Here is a 16,958-nt window from a genome sequence, read left to right as displayed (position 1 = left end):
GGAGCGGAGGAAAGGGCACTGCGTCGCCAGCAGCAGTCTGGAATGGAGTTGCTGCCTCACTGGCCTGGAAAGGGGAGGCAGGGAGCAGTCTTGGTTCAAATGCAACAGACTGGCCTTTCTTACTGAATTTTCAGTTGTTTGCTGTGAACCCTTAGAATGATCTCCAGCGTCTTTGAATAGTTGTTTTCTTATAGGGTTCACCTGTTTTCCTTGGGAGCAAGCAGGTCAGTGGAGTTTCTTGTGCTGTCATGCTGGAAGTTGATTACCCACAGTAGGGATTCTTGCAGAAGAAATATTACTTTAGAAGAGAGGCTGGGCACGGTGGCTCAAGCCTGTGGTCTCAGCTACTTGGGAGGCTGAGGCAGGAGGGTCACTTGAGCTCGGGAGTTCAAAGCTGCAGTGAGCCATGGTCACACCATGCACTCTAGCCTGGGTGACACAGTGAGGCCCTGTCTCAGAAAGAAAAAGGAAGATAAGGAGGCTAGGACAGGGGTGGTAGCCTTCTAGGCCTTCTTTCCTCTCTCTCCAGCAACTCTAGATCACATGTCTGTGAGTTATTTAAAAATGTCTTCATTTAGTTTACGTCAGGATCCTGTTCAGGAAAATGTGTTGGACTTCTCTGGCTGCTGAGAAGGTGGACTTGGATTCCCCTTCTTTGCCTGCCGTCCTTGTGCCAGGGCCCAGGGATGGAGGAAAGTCAGATGGTCTGTCAGTGTTGAGATTTGTTAGGGAGTCTGTGGTCTTAGGCCAGCCCATTGACGTCCTCTTTCTCTGGAGGATCACAGAGATCCCTTCCCCATAACTTGCAATGAGATTGCCTTTGTGCGAGGACGGTGAAGCCTTGATGAAAGGCTTTCTTCAGAGGGTCTTTCTTATTTATTTAATTTTGTTTTGTGATTTTCTAGGAGTTTGCGGCACTTACTAAGGAACTCAATGTATGCAGGGAACAGCTTCTTGAAAGGGAAGAAGAAATTGCTGAACTGAAAGCAGAAAGGAATAACACCAGGGTGAGTGTGAGCTTTCTGTTCACCGCCTGCCCCTGGAGCCACTGTCAGGAGGAGGAGTGCTGTCTCAAAACAAAAGGACGACCCACTCTGTCTGGCCTGCAACACTTTTCATACCTTTTCCCACTGAGCAGACTGTGATTAGTCAGCATGATCACACATTAATGGCTTGAAATTTGTGATGAGAATTTATGATATTTTAATACAATTGAGAGGAATTTGTCTTTCTGCTGAATTGAAGGGACTTCATTTTAGCATGAGACTGTAAAGGAATTATTTGCCCCAGATTCAATCATGAAATTAAAAGTGCTCTTTAACGAGTCTTTATTTTGGCCTTTTATTTCAGCTGCTGTTAGAGCATTTGGAATGCCTTGTCTCCAGGCATGAGCGGTCTCTTAGGATGACCGTGGTGAAGAGACAAGCGCAGTCTCCAGCAGGCGTGTCCAGTGAAGTGGAAGTGCTGAAAGCACTGAAGTCCTTATTTGAACACCACAAAGCTCTGGATGAAAAGGTGCCATCAGCCACATAAGTCTTGGTTTGTGCACATACCGTGTATTAGGCCAGCTTCGCAAGTGTTGGTGTAACTTTTATTTTTTGAAGCTTCTTGAACTCTTGGAAATAACTTCTCTAAGAAGACAGGGTTTTGTAGGTTTAAAAACTACTAATTGGCATAAATGTCTTAAAATTACTAATATATATTGATTTGCTGTGACAGATTGGTTAGTATTAGGTTGTTGCAAAAGTAATTGTGGGCTTTGCTATTACTTTTAATGGCAAACCCTGCCATTACTTTTGCAACAACCTAGTATTTCAGGGGAAGATTTGTTTTTCTCAAACTTAATTTAGAGCCATTAACAAGTTTTCGTGACAGTAAGATCAAGGACAGACGTTAATGGTATTTTATTATATTATATTACGCTAATATATACATTAAGTATGTATTAAGTATTAAGTATGTATAAGTATGTATTAAGTAAGTATATACTTAACTATGTATTAAGAATAAAATAAACAGTATACACACATACACACAAACTCAACCCCTTTTATTTTCAGGTGAGAGAGCGATTACGAGTAGCACTTGAAAGATGTAGTTTGTTAGAAGAGGAATTAGGTGCCACACACAAAGAGGTAAGCTTGAGACTTCATCATCAGTTGAACTGGGAGGTTTTTATTTTTATCCTTTATTAAAAGAAGCATAAGGCCAGGCACAGTGGCTCACGCCTGTCATCCCAGCACTTTGGGAGGCCAAGGCAGGTGGATCACCTGATGTCAGGAGTTCGAGACCAGCCTGACCAACATGGTAAAACCCCATCTCTACTAAAAATACAAAAATTAGCCGGGAGTGGTGGCATGTTCCTTTAGTCCCAGCTACTCGGGAGGCTGAGACATAAGAATCGCTTAAGCCCAGGAAGTGGAGGTTGCAGTGAGCTGAGATTGCACCACTGCACTCCAGCCTGGGCGACAGAGCGAGACTCTTGTCTCAAAAAAAAAAAAAAAAGTAAAAGAAGTATAAGGACTGCAGTTGTGCATATCACATGTTATTCATCTTCCCAATTGAGGACCAACCTATCTGGGTCGTTTTAAGGACTAGAAAACTATGGTTACCTAGGGACTCATTTGGCCAGTGGATAATCAATTCCGTCTTTAATGATCTGGTGATTTTCGGATTGGATAGCATTGCCATATGCTTTCTCTTTTATACTATATTAAGCAGTTTATAGTTGTGTTTTTCCAAAAGGAGTTTTGCTCTCTGTATTTATTTCTCTTACATAAGGTATTTTACACTCATATTCAATTTTTTGGTTTCAGCTAATGATTCTTAAAGAGCAGAATAGTCAGAAAAAAACACTAACAGATGGAGTGCTGGACATAAACCATGAACAAGAAAATACACCAAGCACGAATGGAAAGGCAAGTCTGTAGACTTTCTCTTCATTCTGTTTGATTTCATTTGTCCACAGCATGTGTCATGTTATGTGGCAAACGGTTGCTAAAGTGCCGGCTTAGAGCTGCAGTGGTCATGAAGATTGTGTAATCTGACAGATTGCATAAGTCAGTTTTGATTTTAGCTGTTTCCTGGAAGTATTTTTATTTTATAGCTCACCAAACAAGGGTATTTAAGGTTGGTTTTTTTTTTTTTCTCCCCTATCAGAGATCTTCTGATGGTTCTTTAAGCCATGAGGAAGACCTTGCTAAAGTAATTGAGCTCCAAGAAATCATAAGCAAGCAGTCAAAGGAACAGAGCCAAATGAAAGAACGCCTGGCTTCCCTCTCCAGTCACGTGACAGAGCTGGAAGAGGATCTGGACACTGCTAGAAAAGATCTCATCAAATCTGAAGAAATGAACACAAAATTGCAACGAGATGTCCGTGAAGTGAGCAATAACAAAAATTACAGGCTTGTCATGAAGTTAAATGTTTGGGATGTTTTAGTTAAATGATTTTTTTCTCCTTTTGTCCCTTGCTCTCCCAATTACTTTCAACCTTTGGATTATTATATAAGTTATATTGAAAAAGAAAGAGTGCTGTGAAACTGGGATAAGATACGTCTCCATTTTTGTTGTGAAATTTCCTGTCCCTGAGTGCTTCAAAGTGGAGGAGAACTAGTCCCACTGACTGATGTGGCCACGGAGTGGACGCCACACCGGCCCCTCCTACCTATGCTGCTTTAATATTCTTTAATGTCCTTGTTTGTAGATTCTTCATCTGTGCAGTTTCTAGGCTGTCTTAATTTGTTCTTGTGTTCAGATTGCCTTCTGTTGCGCACACGCTTAGCAAGCAGATGTTGATCCTGGCTGTGCTAGTTCACGTAGGGCAATGTGACTATAGTCTGTTAACTGTGGGAAGGGGCGTTGCTGGCGGTCTTCCCGTTTTCTGACCTGCTCCTTCAAGGAACTCGTGGCATTGGATATTGATGGTCAGACAACTAATCAAGAGTGGAATTTGCTTCTCCATGGGTCATCAGGATCGTATAGTAAAAATAGGTTGCAGTATACTCATTGCTGACAAATATTTCTGCCATTATAACTATAAGAAGCTATTTGATGATGGAACAGTGAGGCTGAGTGCTTTCTCAGGTGCCCTTCCCATCACATTCTAACCTGCGCTTTGTCCCTTGTCAGGCGCCTCCACCGTGGAACGTCTGCTTTTCAGTTTGATAGTTTGGCGTGAGTAATTTCATGTAGGGATTCACCACAGGAAGAGCATTTGCGTGTGCTATGTCACCTGCTAGGTTATATTCTTTGGCTATAGCGGGAGATTATGTGGCAGAGATTAACATGCCGAGAATTTTGAAATTCTTTTAAGACCTATCACTTTTATTTTTTTATTTTTTGTTTTAAGTTTGGGGTACATGCTTAGGTCTGTGATGTAGGTAAACTTGTGTCCTGGGAGTTTGTTGTACAGATTATTTCATCACCCAGGTACCAAGCCTAGTACCCATTTGTTATTTTTCCTGATCCTCTTCTTCCTCCTACCCTCCACCCTTCGACAGGCCCCAGCGTGTGTTGTTCCCCTTTATGCGTCCCTGTGTTCTCATCATTTAGCTTCCACTTATAAGTGAGAACGTGAGGTATGTTGTTTTTCTGTTCCTGTTTGCTAAAGATAATGGCCGCCAGCCAGCTCCATCCATGTCCCTGCAAAGGGCATGATCTCATTCTGTTTTATGGCTTCCTAGTATTCCATGGTGTGTATGTACCACATTTTCCTGATCCAGTCCACTATTGATGGGCATTTAGGTTGATTCCATGTCCTTGCTATTGTGAATAGTGCTACAGTGGACATACACATGCATGTGTCTATATACTAGAACGATTTATATTCCTTTGGGTATATACCCAGTAATGAGATTTCTGGGTTGGTATTTCCATGTCTAGGTCCTTGAGGAATCTCCACACTGTCTTCCCCAATGGTTGGACGGATTTACACTCCCACCAACAGTAGGAAAACATTCCTTTCTCTCCACAACCTCACCAGTGTCTGTTACTGGCTTTTCCATGATAGCCCTTCTGTGAGACCCTGTGTCACTGCGGTTTTGATTCGCATTTCTCTAATCAGTGATGTTGAGCTTTTTCCCCATCACTTTTAGTAGTCACTTTTAATAGTTACCACTTTGCTAACTTTAGTCATTTTATAAATAGGGAACAACTTGAAAATAGTGAATTCTGGGGGTGGAGGACAGGTATTTCACAAGCAAAAAGTTCTGGTCCTAGCCGTAAGCGTTTGATCCTGTATAGTAATCATCTTGTAGACTTCAGGTAGTTGCGTCCAATAAAATTGAACTTGTACTTCTGTTTCCATTTGTCAATATGCCTGAATCTTGTAACTGTATGAGATTTCATCCCACCCTTATCCTAGAAAGGGAGACTTGTATCTTACTACTGTATCCATTGAGAGCGGCCACACCCTGTCCCGTGTAAGACCGTTTGTAGCATGAGGCAGACATAGACTGCGTCTTCTTTGAGGACACTTTCACCTCCTTGAAAAATATTTAGATATTTGAGTGTATATATTTTTATAATATTATGTAGAAATGGGAAAGCTTGGTCAACTGAGTGGCTAGACACAGTATTAAGAGAGACAAGTCTTTGTTAATCGTATAGGTGAATATTTGTGATATTTGAGGTAGTTACATTTTCATTCACATTTGAGAAAATTGACGTCGTCTTCAATTTAATTTTGAGGACACTATTTTTTTTTTTTTTTTTTTGAGACAGAATCTCTCTCTGTTACACAGGCTGGAGTGCAGTGGTACCATCATAGCTCACTGCAGCCTTGAACTGCCGGACTTGAGCAATCCTCCTGCCTCAGCCTCCCAAGTACCTGGGACTACAGGGGCATGCCACCATGCATGGCTAATTTTTATTTCTTTAAAATTTTTTTGGCCAGGGATGCTGGCTCACTTCTGTAATCCTAACACTTTGGGAGGCCAAAGGAAGGTCAAGGAGGCTCTCTTGAGCCCAGAAATTCAAGACCAGCCTGGGCAACATAGTGAGACCTCTGTCTCTACAAAAAATTAAAAATTAGTTGGATATAGTGGTGTGCGCTTGTAGTCCCAGCTACTGGGAAGATTGAGGTGGAAGGATCCCTTGAGCCTGGGAAGTCAAGGCTGTGGTGAGCCTTGATTGCACCACAGCATTCCAGCCTAGGTGATAGAGGGAGGTTGTGTCTCAAAAAATAAAATACAGTATTTTTGTAGAGACAAGGTCTTGAACTCCTGGCCTCAAGCCATCCTCCCATCTTAGCGTCCCAAAGTCCTGTGATTATAGGAGTGAACTGCTGTATCTGGCCTGAGGATGCTAATTTTTAATTTGATTGGAAATTTGGGATTTAGTTCAGTTTTTTTCTCTCTTAAGTATCTTAATGTGTAATCTGTTAATTACCTGCTTTGTTGTCCCCTCTGAAATACTAATTTAGGCCATGGCCCAAAAGGAAGACATGGAAGAGAGAATCACTACTCTTGAAAAACGCTACCTCGCTGCACAGCGTGAAGCCACATCTGTGCATGACCTCAATGATAAACTTGAAAATGAAATTGCAAATAAAGATTCTATGCATCGACAGGTAATAGATTTTATCAATCTTTGTCTGGCTTCAGTTAATTATTAATGAAATTAAAGACCCTTTCTCTCTCACTTTCATGTTGGAAATCAAGTCCAAATATCAAGTTTTTATGACCTTAGAATATTATGTTCAAGACATGTGGGAGTTCCTTCAGTTTACAGGTTTTGATAACGTAGGATTTGATTTAACCATTTTGTCCTCAATTTTTTCTTTTGTTGTAATTGAAAGTTAATCTATTGCTTGTTAGCATTTTTACCAAAGGAGGAGAGAGTGGCAAAGAACTTCAAGGCAACTGGCTATTTGTTACTAAGTGGGAGCACTATGATAAATGAATAGTATGAGAAATGAAGTCTTGGTCAGACGCAGTGGCTCATGCCTGTCATGCTAACACTTTGGGAGGCTGAGGCGGGAAGATCACTTGAGCCCAGGAATGTGAGAACAGTCTGGTCAACAGAGCAAGACCCTGTCTCTACAGAAAATTGAAAAAATAAATAATTAGCTGGGCATGGTGGAGTGTGCCTTTAGCCCTAGCTATTCAGGAGGCTAAGGAGGGAGGATGACTTGAGCCCTTGGAGTTCAAGGCTTCAGTGTGCTATGATTGTGCCACTGGACTCCAGCCTGGGCCACGGAACGAGACCCCGTGTCTAAAATAAAAAATGCGGTTGGGCGCAGTGGCTCACGCCTGTAATCCCAGCCAGCACTTTGGGAGGCTGAGGCAGGCGGATCATGAGGTCTGGAGTTTGAGACCAGCCTGACCAACATGGTGAAACCCTGTCTCTACTAAAAATAGAAAAATTAGCTGCGCATGGTGGTGCACATCTGTAATCCCAGCTGCTGCTCAGGAGGCTGAGGCAGGAGAATCGCTTGAACCCGAGAGGCAGAGATTGCAGTGAGCCAAGATTGCGCCCAGCCTGGGCGACACAGCTAGACTCTGTCTCAAAAAAAACAAGGCAATGAAGTCTATAGTAAGAAATTGTGTCTCCTGTGGTTTCATTAAACCATACTTACTCTTGTAAGAGTGTCACCGTACTCCAGCCTGGGTGACAGAGCGAGACTCTATCTTTAAACAAACAAAAAAAAAGTTTCTTAGAAGTTATTTAGGAAGAGCAAATACTTTGGCAAGAGATATTTTGCACATTGAAACCAAGCCCAGGAAAGTGGGCATGTACTCCAGGCAACAGGAAAATTTGACCCAGGCCAGGTACAGTGGTGCACACGTAATCCCACCACTTTGGGAGGCTGAGGCGGTTGGATCACTTGAGGTTAGGAGTTCAAGACCAGCCTGGCTAACATGCCAAAGCCCCGTCTCTACTAAAAATACAAAAATTAGCCAGGTGTGGTGGCACATGCCTGTAATTGCGGCTACTCAAGAGGCTGAGGCAGGAGAATTGCTTGAACTCGGGAGGTGGAGGTTGCAGTGAGCCGAGATTGTGCCACTGTACTCCAGCCTGGGTGACAAAGCAAGACTATCTCAAAAAACACAAAAACAAAAAACCTGACCCAGAAGCAACCCCCATCACTGTAGCTCTTCCATCATGACTCTCTTAGTCTGTATCTGCATTTCAGTTTGTTCAATCTGTTAAAAACTGATACAGCTAGAAGATTCGCTGCATTTTGATTCTTTGCTCTCATTTTATAGACTGAAGATAAAAACCGCCAGTTACAGGAGCGCTTGGAATTGGCAGAGCAAAAGCTGCAACAGACACTGAGGAAGGCAGAGACGCTCCCTGAGGTGGAGGCGGAGCTGGCCCAGAGGGTGGCAGCGCTTTCCAAGGTAGTGCCATGAGCTTTGTTCTGGTTCGGCTGCCAGGCCTGTGACTGTGCCTTGCCTGTGTACCTTGTTTTGTCACTGTTCTTATTACATCAGCACCTAAATCCATGGAAGAGCACGAATTTGGTTTGAGTGCTCTTTCTTCTGAGATTGGAACACTTCATAAATGCCAGACATGATCCTTTTATCCTGAAGTCTCCCGTGGTGTTGTGAGCTGTATACTATTTGTCCACAGCACATGTGATCTGAGAGTTACTGCTTCTTAAAATTGTTTTGGTCACCAGCTTAAGCATAGGATAGAAGCCTCTGTAAAAGAAGGTGGTTTTTCTCAGAAATAGGAAGATGCCATTCTTTTAAAAACACCATCAAGATAAATTCTTAATAAACACATTTTTAAGTAATTTTATTATTTTGAAATTACTTAAAAATGTGTTTTTAAGTAATATTTATTCATTTGTCCAACAACTGTTGACTAGGCATGTGCAAGGCACAGTCCCTCCAAGTTCTCACCATTCATGAGGGAAGCAGCTGAAGAGGTAAATGCTGTCATAGGTCTTGGGATCGGCAAGAATCCAAGGAGCACATCACTGGGCAAACACCCAGCCTCTGGGGCATGGGGAGCCCAGCACTGCAGTGCCAGGCAGGCGAGCAGCAGGAGCCAAGGCCGCTGTCCGTCGTCCTGAGTCTCCTGGCTCAAGCTTTTCAAGCTGCTGGGGAGGGCATCCTTCTGGACCATTCAGATGGTTTTAGGGCCTACAGACCTGTTCCTTCTAGCAAGTTTGTTGCTAACAGCTGTAAGAGAACCTTTCCTCCCACTCCATGATCTGCTTTTAAAGTCTCAATTTCTTTTCTCCCCTGTTATCTTTCTTGTCCCTTGTCGGCTATGTAGTCTGACCTTTTGTCTTCTGGGAGCTCTGCTGCTAAGGAAGCTAAACTGTTGGAACTTACTTCCAAGCTTAGGAAGGTAGAATGGGTGCACTGTTCCTTGCTTGTGCTTGCTGCTGCTTTCTGCTTTCCATGCTGACTAACCAGAAGCAGTGTAAGGATGGGGGAGTCACGACTCCATTGAGATTGGGCATAGGGGTTGGGGGGAAAACACCCAGTCAGTCACCAGCGGCAGCCATGCTTCAGAATCACCAACACAAGAGGGCTAGCCACCTCCCGGCCCAGCACGTGAAGCCCTGTAAGCTGTGTTGATGGATGAGTAAATGCTTTTCGTTTAGTATGGCGAAAGAGTCCACGCAGAGCATGTCCTGCCTGTTGCCACTGCAGTAGTATGCAGCATGTTGTTAATGAAGTGTAAGGATGAGGTAAGCTGATGCTGTTTCTGCTGACAGGCTGAAGAGAGACACGGCAACATTGAAGAAAGGTTACGGCAGATGGAAGCACAGTTGGAGGAGAAGAATCAAGAACTGCAGCGGGTGAGCATGCAGCCCTGAGGGCAGGGGTGCTGAGTGGATGTTGCAAGGGCATTGCTCGGGCTGTGGGGAGCTCGGGGCCTCCCACCCCTGACTGAGATGTTGGTCCTCCAGCTCAGTTCTGGTCGCGTGCATTTGTTTTGTGCCCTCATCTGTGAGTCGCCTGCTAATGTGTACATCCCACACAGTAGCAGTTTTCAGTCAGTGTTGGGAGCCGCGGAAGAAATTTGAGATCATAGGCAGTGCTTCAGGGGGTAGATTAGATCCCCACGTCCAAAAATGCTTCTTACTTGTCTAGTGGCCTATCAGGGGAATTGTTCTAGGTACCTGTGGTACCAGCGTGGATAGAGGCAGGCCCATTGTCCTGGAGGACTAGTCCACTTGCCTAGGATATGGCACTGAATTCCCAAATGCAGGTCAGAGGCCTGACCTGTGTCCCAGGTTAAAACACTGCAGACATCATGTGTTGGAATGAATAGTTCTAAGCAAGGGCAACACCGTCATTGAGCTACGGTAAAAAGCACTAGGAAGGAGTGTGGCAGTGGAGACTTCTGTCCATTGAATCCTAAGATTGTCTTCCTGGAAGAGTTGGACGGATATCAATATGGAACATCCAGGAAAAAGTAATAGCAAGAGCAGTCCCAGGGCCAGCTGGTACCAGGCCTGGGGTTTGGGCCGGATTTCTCTTTAACAAGTAGGTGGAGAAAGGAAGTGTGCAGCATCTAATTGTAGAACTCTTGCACTCTCACATCAACCCGCTTTATAATTTAAGGCTACTAGGTTTTGTTTTCACCAGAAATCTGTATTCTCGGCCATGCCCTGCAGAGAGTCAAATGAGCTTCTGGGAAACCATGATTCCTACTCCCAGTGAGAGGGTGCGTTTTAGGCAGTCCCCACCTCCCCTTCCAAAATGCACACTCATGCGCACAGATGTAGCAGTGAACTTTAAGCTGTGTTCTTTAAAAATTATTTAAATATTGGCTGGGCGCGGTGGCTCAAGTCTGTAATCCCAACACTTTGGGAGGCCGAGACGGGCGGATCACAAGGTCAGGAGATCGAGACCATCCTGGCTAACACGGTGAAACTCCATCTCTACTAAAAAACATACAAAAAACTAGCTGGGCGTGGTGGCGGGCGCCTGTAGTCCCAGCTACTCGGGAGGCTGAGGCAGGAGAATGGCGTAAACCCAGGAGGCAGAGCTTGCAGTGAGCTGGGATCCGGCCACTGTACTCCAGCCTGGGGGACAGAGCAAGACTCCGTCTCAAAAAAAAAGTATTTAAATGCTGACAGAAAATAAGCACAAAGAAGGATATTGTTTCTTTCCTAAGAGGAGGTATGTGATGCTCTGTATGCCCCATGATGTGCTGGACCCTTTCAGGTAATGAGAGTTGCTACATGTTAGACCTTGTGAGAAAAGGAGAGGTCACTCCCCATGTTTTCCCAGTGCAGAAGCTGGGCGCACGGAGGTTGAATGCACTACTGATGGTGCGGTCTCGTGGCTCTCTCCTGCCTGGGCAGCATGACTCAAGTGCACGTCATAACCCCGTGCCACTGCCCCCTGCCTGGGGGGAGCCCCCTGAGCACTGCAAGGACACTTGGATGATGAGGGCCTGGAGGTGCCACCTGCTAACACTTCCTGTCCCCTTCTGCCTGTCATTTGAGAAACAGGTTTTTATTTTTTATTTTTTATTTTTTTTTTGAGATGGAGTCTTGCTCTGTCGCCCAGGCTGGAGTGCAGTGGCCGGATCTCAGCTCACTGCAAGCTCCGCCTCCCGGGTTCCCGCCATTCTCCTGCCTCAGCCTCCCGAGTAGCTGGGACTACAGGCGCCTGCCACCTTGCCTGGCTAGTTTTTTGTATTTTTTTTTTTAGTAGAGACAGGATTTCACCGTGTTAGCTAGGATAGTCTTGATCTCCTGACCTCGTGATCCGCCCGTCTTGGCCTCCCAAAGTGCTGGGATTATAGGCTTGAGCCACCGCACCCAGCCGAGAAACAGGTTTTAAACCATGAACTTCATTATGGCTTTATAAAATAACAGACATGTCAGTTTTGTTACTACATATTAAAATTACTTAAGGTAATTATTTATAATTTTCGAATATAAATTTCCATTACGAGAAATTTAAGCAACATAGAGGTATAAAGAAAAAATATGAAAGTCTCTCTAGTGTTACTTTTTTTTTCCAAAACAAATTTTTTAACTTTTTTGCTTTGTAAATTAAATTCACCCTTCCTCCCCAGATCCAGACCCAAGCTTTTAGTTACACAAGGGAAAATTCCTCTACCAGTGTGGAGACAGGCTGCTCCTCTAAATATCTGCTATAAATCTGCTCCTTAAGTCCCTCTGACAGTTAACAACTAGTGACTTTCCTGAGGAGTCCTGTCGCAGGAGCAGTGGGACCTTCTAGTTAATGATCTCTCCAAGACTTGTCCTGTGTTCCCCATGTCCATGAGTTGGTTCTGGTCACCATGCGAAAATCCACTTAAGACGGCAGTGCGGGAAGCAACCGGGGAGGGGAGGGCACGCATGGGGCTCACCCTGTTGGTCCTTGTGCTTTTAAAATAATGATCGAGCATTTACATGAGGTTTATCAGTCTTTGTTTCTCCTGCTTTAGGCAAGGCAAAGAGAAAAAATGAACGAAGAACATAATAAACGTTTATCAGACACTGTTGACAAGCTACTTTCAGAATCTAATGAGAGGCTTCAACTTCATCTTAAAGAGAGAATGGCTGCTTTGGAAGATAAGGTAGGTTAGATAACACGGACATCGCTGGCGCTTTCCCACCCTCTGCCAAAAGACTGCTCATCTGCCCCTGAGCAGGCATGTGTAACAGTGGTTAGCAGCTGTTACCGAAAGTGGGAATTATTCTTTAAAGTGGAAAAGGTACACACAGTTATCCAGTCACTGAATTAACTTACTGTTTGGTATGTCCTTGCCCCATTTGCATGTATGAGAAATTGTTTATCATTCTTATTCTCTAGAATGAGAGTAGGTAAGTGATTTTTATAAAGGGCCAGATAGTAAATATTTTAGGCTTTTAGTAATTACAAGTAAGTAAATAATTTTATGCCAATCAAGTAATTAGCACAAAAGCAGCCATAAATAACATGTAAATGAATGGGTGTGGCTATGTTCCAATAAGATTCATTTGCAGAAATAAGCAGTGGGCTGGTTTTGGCCATCAAGTTCTAGTTTGCCAGCCCCTGCACTTGGATCATTTTTTGGGCCCAACCCTCACCCCTTTATTGTTCATGCGTTAGAAGTTAATTTCTGGCCGGGCACGGTGGCTCATGTCTATAATCCCAGCACTTTGGGAGGCCAAGGCAGGCAGATGACTTCAGCTAAGAGTTCGAGACCAGCCTGGCCAACATGACTAAACCCCGTCTCTGCTAAAAATATAAAAATTAGCCTGACCCGGGGACACCCGCCTGTAGTCGTAGCTACTCGAGAGGCTAAGGCATGAAAATCGCTTGAACCTAGGAGGTAGAGGTTGCAGTGAGCCGAGATCGCATCACTGTACTTCATTCATTCTGTGTGACAGCAAGATCCTGTCTCAAAAACAAAAAAAAGAAAAGAAAAAAGTTAATTTCTGTCTCATTTATAAACAGGTCACTTAGGGAGTATCGTGTGCTAGAAAGGGTTTAATCAGCTGAAACGAAGTAAATATTACAGCCTCTACCTTCATTCTTTTTCATTTGATTTGGGAAAAGTTGAAGGCTGAGCCTGGGCTCTGAGCTCTGTCATCATGGAAACATGTTAGCTGTCGCCAGAGCGAAGGGATATCCTAGAATCTGTGTCAGAGAAGCTCTGATGGGCAGCAGCTGGATTCCATTTCGATAAAGCCTCTCCTGACTATGCAGTGTCCCTAGCGATGAGACTCAGAAACTGCCCTGAGATTGGCTGTTAGGATTGGGGTCTGCTCATCTGAGAGACTAATGATTCCCGCTCATTGCATGACACGTTTATTTACATGGTGCTGACCATGGAGGGCATTGAGTATTTTAAAAAAAGTATTTAAAATACTTTTTTTTTGAGACCACACAGAGTCGTTATCCCACTCACATTGATCAGGGGGTCAGCCTTAATGGAGCAGTGTTTTTATTTTTGATTTTATCTTTGATTATCTTTGAAACTTAAATTCAGGTTTCCCAAGTGACTGAGAAATTATAAAGCCTAAAAGCTAGTATAAGCCAGTTTAACTGACTAAAATGAACTTGCACCGTGAACTTGACATACCTACCTTTAGAAAGTTCATTTGGTGAGGAGTAGATGTTACATTAGTAAGAGACATAAGAGAAGGTGTCGCCGCCTCGTGGTCTGACTCGGGGACTCTGGCAGTGCTTGCTGGTGTGCTCTCTTGCTCCGTTCCCTTTCTGTGGTCCTCTTTTTTTTTTTTAAACAGACAGAGCCATGCTGTGTATTTAAATGGGACACTTTAAAGAAACACTAAAGGACTATCTTTCTTTTTCAGAATTCTCTATTAAGAGAAGTTGAAAATGCAAAAAAGCAATTAGAAGAAACACAACACGATAAGGTACTGAAACCTTCTCTTAATCCATGAAGAGCTGAGTTAATGATCATTAACTCGATCATTAACTGAGTTAATGATGATGATAGTTACTGCAAATGTCTGACAGAGTGGAGATACCAACTTGGTTTGTGGCTCTCATAGTCCACTGCCATAAGTTTCTAGCGCTCTCAGGCTTGTATGTTGAATGCCTTTGTATTTCAGGTGTATTTTGAGTCTGGCTGTGCATATGGTTCAGAATTCAGAGTCCTTTCTGGGTTTATTTGAAGCTAAAATATTAGCATTGATGACAGTGCTGTCCAACAGAAATATAATATGAGCTGCATATGTAATGTTTAATTTTCTAATAGTCACATTTTAGAAAGTAAGAAATAGGTAAAATCTATTTTATTTAATTCAGTATATGTAAAATGTTATTGTTTCATTATGTATGAATAGTAACAGAACTGAGCTACTTTACATTCTTTTTCCACTGTGTATTTCGTAGTCACAGCACATCTCCATTTAGACTAACCCTTTACAGGGGCTCAGTAGCCACCTGTGGCCAGTGGTGGACAGCACAGCTCTAGAAATGAGATCAAGTATACTCATGACACACGAATGGATGCATACCTGATGTAAGACAATTAAAAATTAAACACAATACAGAGATGCACAGGATGTGAATATTGTTCCCTTTCTCCCCTAAAAGAGTCTGCTTCTCTACACAACTAGTAATTGTTAATGGTTTGGTGTTTATCCTCTTAAAAGCTTTTCTATGACTAAGACACAGCTTTTCATTCATTAGGGCTTACAAAGTTAATATAGTAGTCTGAGTGTTTATGTTTATTGCAGTACTCTTGGAGAAAATTTTCCCAGAATTAAAATGTTTGGTATTTGTAACTGCTGATTTAACCTGTTAGGGTTATGCTCAACATCTGAGCACATTTGAAGTAAGTGGTTTTAAAATCTCAAAGAGATAGCAGTATTGTAAGTCTTTTGCTTTTCTGTAGGATCAGCTTGTCCTGAACATTGAAGCACTGAGAGCCGAACTAGACCAGATGAGGCTAAGAGGTGCTTCACTTCATCATGGGTATGGTATTAACCAGTGAGCAGCCATGTTGTCAGCACCTGTGGCAGGCCAGCTCTTGGCTCTGTGGGCAGCCTAACTGGATGCGGCTAATGGTGTGGCCTCAAGGAGCCTGTAGCTTAGTAGGAAGCAAGAGAGAAGAGTAAAATAACTCAAAGGTTAGAGCTTGGTATTGAGGAGACACATTATTGGCAGAACTCCAAAACACAGGAGGAGTTTTGATCAGTTAGTATTTGGATATATTAATCGAGGTGCCCAGCAGAGTGTGACACTGATGATGTAAGAGCAGGATGACAGATCCCAAGATCTCACACCACAGATGCTGGCACAGGTGAGACAATTGCAGAGCAGTTGAAGGCCAGCAGTGGTGTGTGGCTGTGTTTTTCGTCAGCCCTGGGAAAGTGGAGCAGAAATGCAGAGCCGGACACCTGGACTCAGAGGAGGGGTCTCGGGGGACCTGGGGTCTCTCTCATCCTAGACAGCTGGGCTCCTTGTTGCTCATGGCCATGGCTGTCTGCACAGCTTTTCCTGGAGAGCTTTCTACCTGGTGGGGCTGAGAGACTGAAACTGTTGTCCTGGCGTAGGCAACAAGTAGCTCTTGGGGCGGGCAAGAGCAGTGCCCTCCCTGGAGACCCTTTCCTGTGTGGAATAACTTTTCCAAATTGATAGATTCTGCCTTAACTAGAAGAGAGTTTATTTCCTTTTCTAATAATGATCATTCTTATTTTTCATGTTTCAGCCGACCCCACTTGGGCAGTGTCCCAGATTTCAGGTTCCCCATGGCAGACGGCCACGCAGACTCCTACAGCACCAGCGCAGTGCTGCGGCGCCCGCAGAAAGGCCGTCTGGCAGCCCTGCGAGATGAGCCTTCCAAGGCAAGGTCTTTGTGTGAAATACCTCTGCTTACGTGAAAGTTAACCTACTTATCCTGTGGCTTTCAGACTGCTTTGGAATAAAACTGTGGATAGGTCATTGCCTTTCTTGCCCTCCTCTCATTTTCTATTTTCTGGCTAAGAGTTTAGCTTTTAGAGCATATTTTAAAATAGGGTTTTGTTTTTGTTTTTTTTAAAGAGATAGGGTCTGTGTTGCCCAAGCTACTCTTGAACTCCTGGCCTCAAGCAGTCCTCTTGCCTCGGCCTCACAAAGTGCTGGTACTACAGGCGTAAGCCATTGTGCCTGGCATCTGTAGTATTTTTTTTCTTTCTTTCTTTTAATAGGAATTCTTATAAAAATACAATCATTTTTAAATACAATGATAATCATGGATTTAAAGTAGTGATTAAAAATAAATGAGTAGGCCAGGTGCAGGTGGCTCACGCCTGTAATCCCAGAACTTTGGGAGGCCAAGGCAGGTGGATCACCTGAGGTCAGGAGTTTGAGATCAGCCTGGCCAACATGGTGAAACCCCATCTCTACTAAAAATACAAAAAATTAGCTGGGCATGGTGGCAGGTGCCTGTAATCCCAGCTACTCGGGAGGCTGAGGCAGAAGAATCGCTTGAACCCGGAGGCATTGCAGTGAGCTGAGAAAGCATCATTGCACTCCAGCCTGGACTACAAGAGCGAAACTCTGTCTCAAAAAAGAATAGAATAGAATAGAATA

The 16,958-nt window shown here is 43.7% G+C and overlaps 1 protein-coding gene across 5 annotated transcripts in view; it reads left to right on the top strand.

Annotated features, from left to right (window-relative positions):
• Window positions 1-16,958, top strand: part of PPFIA1 (PTPRF interacting protein alpha 1) — a 115,937-nt gene that overhangs the window by 53,508 nt on the left and 45,471 nt on the right. For all 5 annotated transcript variants that reach the window (XM_023186459.2, XM_023186457.2, XM_023186455.2 and 2 more), the window contains 12 exons: window positions 906-1,007; window positions 1,351-1,515; window positions 2,061-2,135; window positions 2,817-2,918; window positions 3,160-3,381; window positions 6,422-6,568; window positions 8,208-8,342; window positions 9,677-9,760; window positions 12,373-12,504; window positions 14,231-14,293; window positions 15,280-15,359; window positions 16,096-16,231. In XM_023186459.2, the coding sequence (XP_023042227.2) occupies window positions 906-1,007; window positions 1,351-1,515; window positions 2,061-2,135; window positions 2,817-2,918; window positions 3,160-3,381; window positions 6,422-6,568; window positions 8,208-8,342; window positions 9,677-9,760; window positions 12,373-12,504; window positions 14,231-14,293; window positions 15,280-15,359; window positions 16,096-16,231 (1,443 nt within the window). The remainder of the gene's footprint in view (window positions 1-905; window positions 1,008-1,350; window positions 1,516-2,060; window positions 2,136-2,816; window positions 2,919-3,159; window positions 3,382-6,421; window positions 6,569-8,207; window positions 8,343-9,676; window positions 9,761-12,372; window positions 12,505-14,230; window positions 14,294-15,279; window positions 15,360-16,095; window positions 16,232-16,958) is intronic.

This window comes from Piliocolobus tephrosceles, chromosome 13 (assembly GCF_002776525.5).
Source record: "Piliocolobus tephrosceles isolate RC106 chromosome 13, ASM277652v3, whole genome shotgun sequence".
Taxonomy (NCBI): Eukaryota; Metazoa; Chordata; class Mammalia; order Primates; family Cercopithecidae; genus Piliocolobus; species Piliocolobus tephrosceles.
Note: the sequence above shows the minus strand (reverse complement) of the source record. Positions and strands in the feature narration are given on the sequence as shown.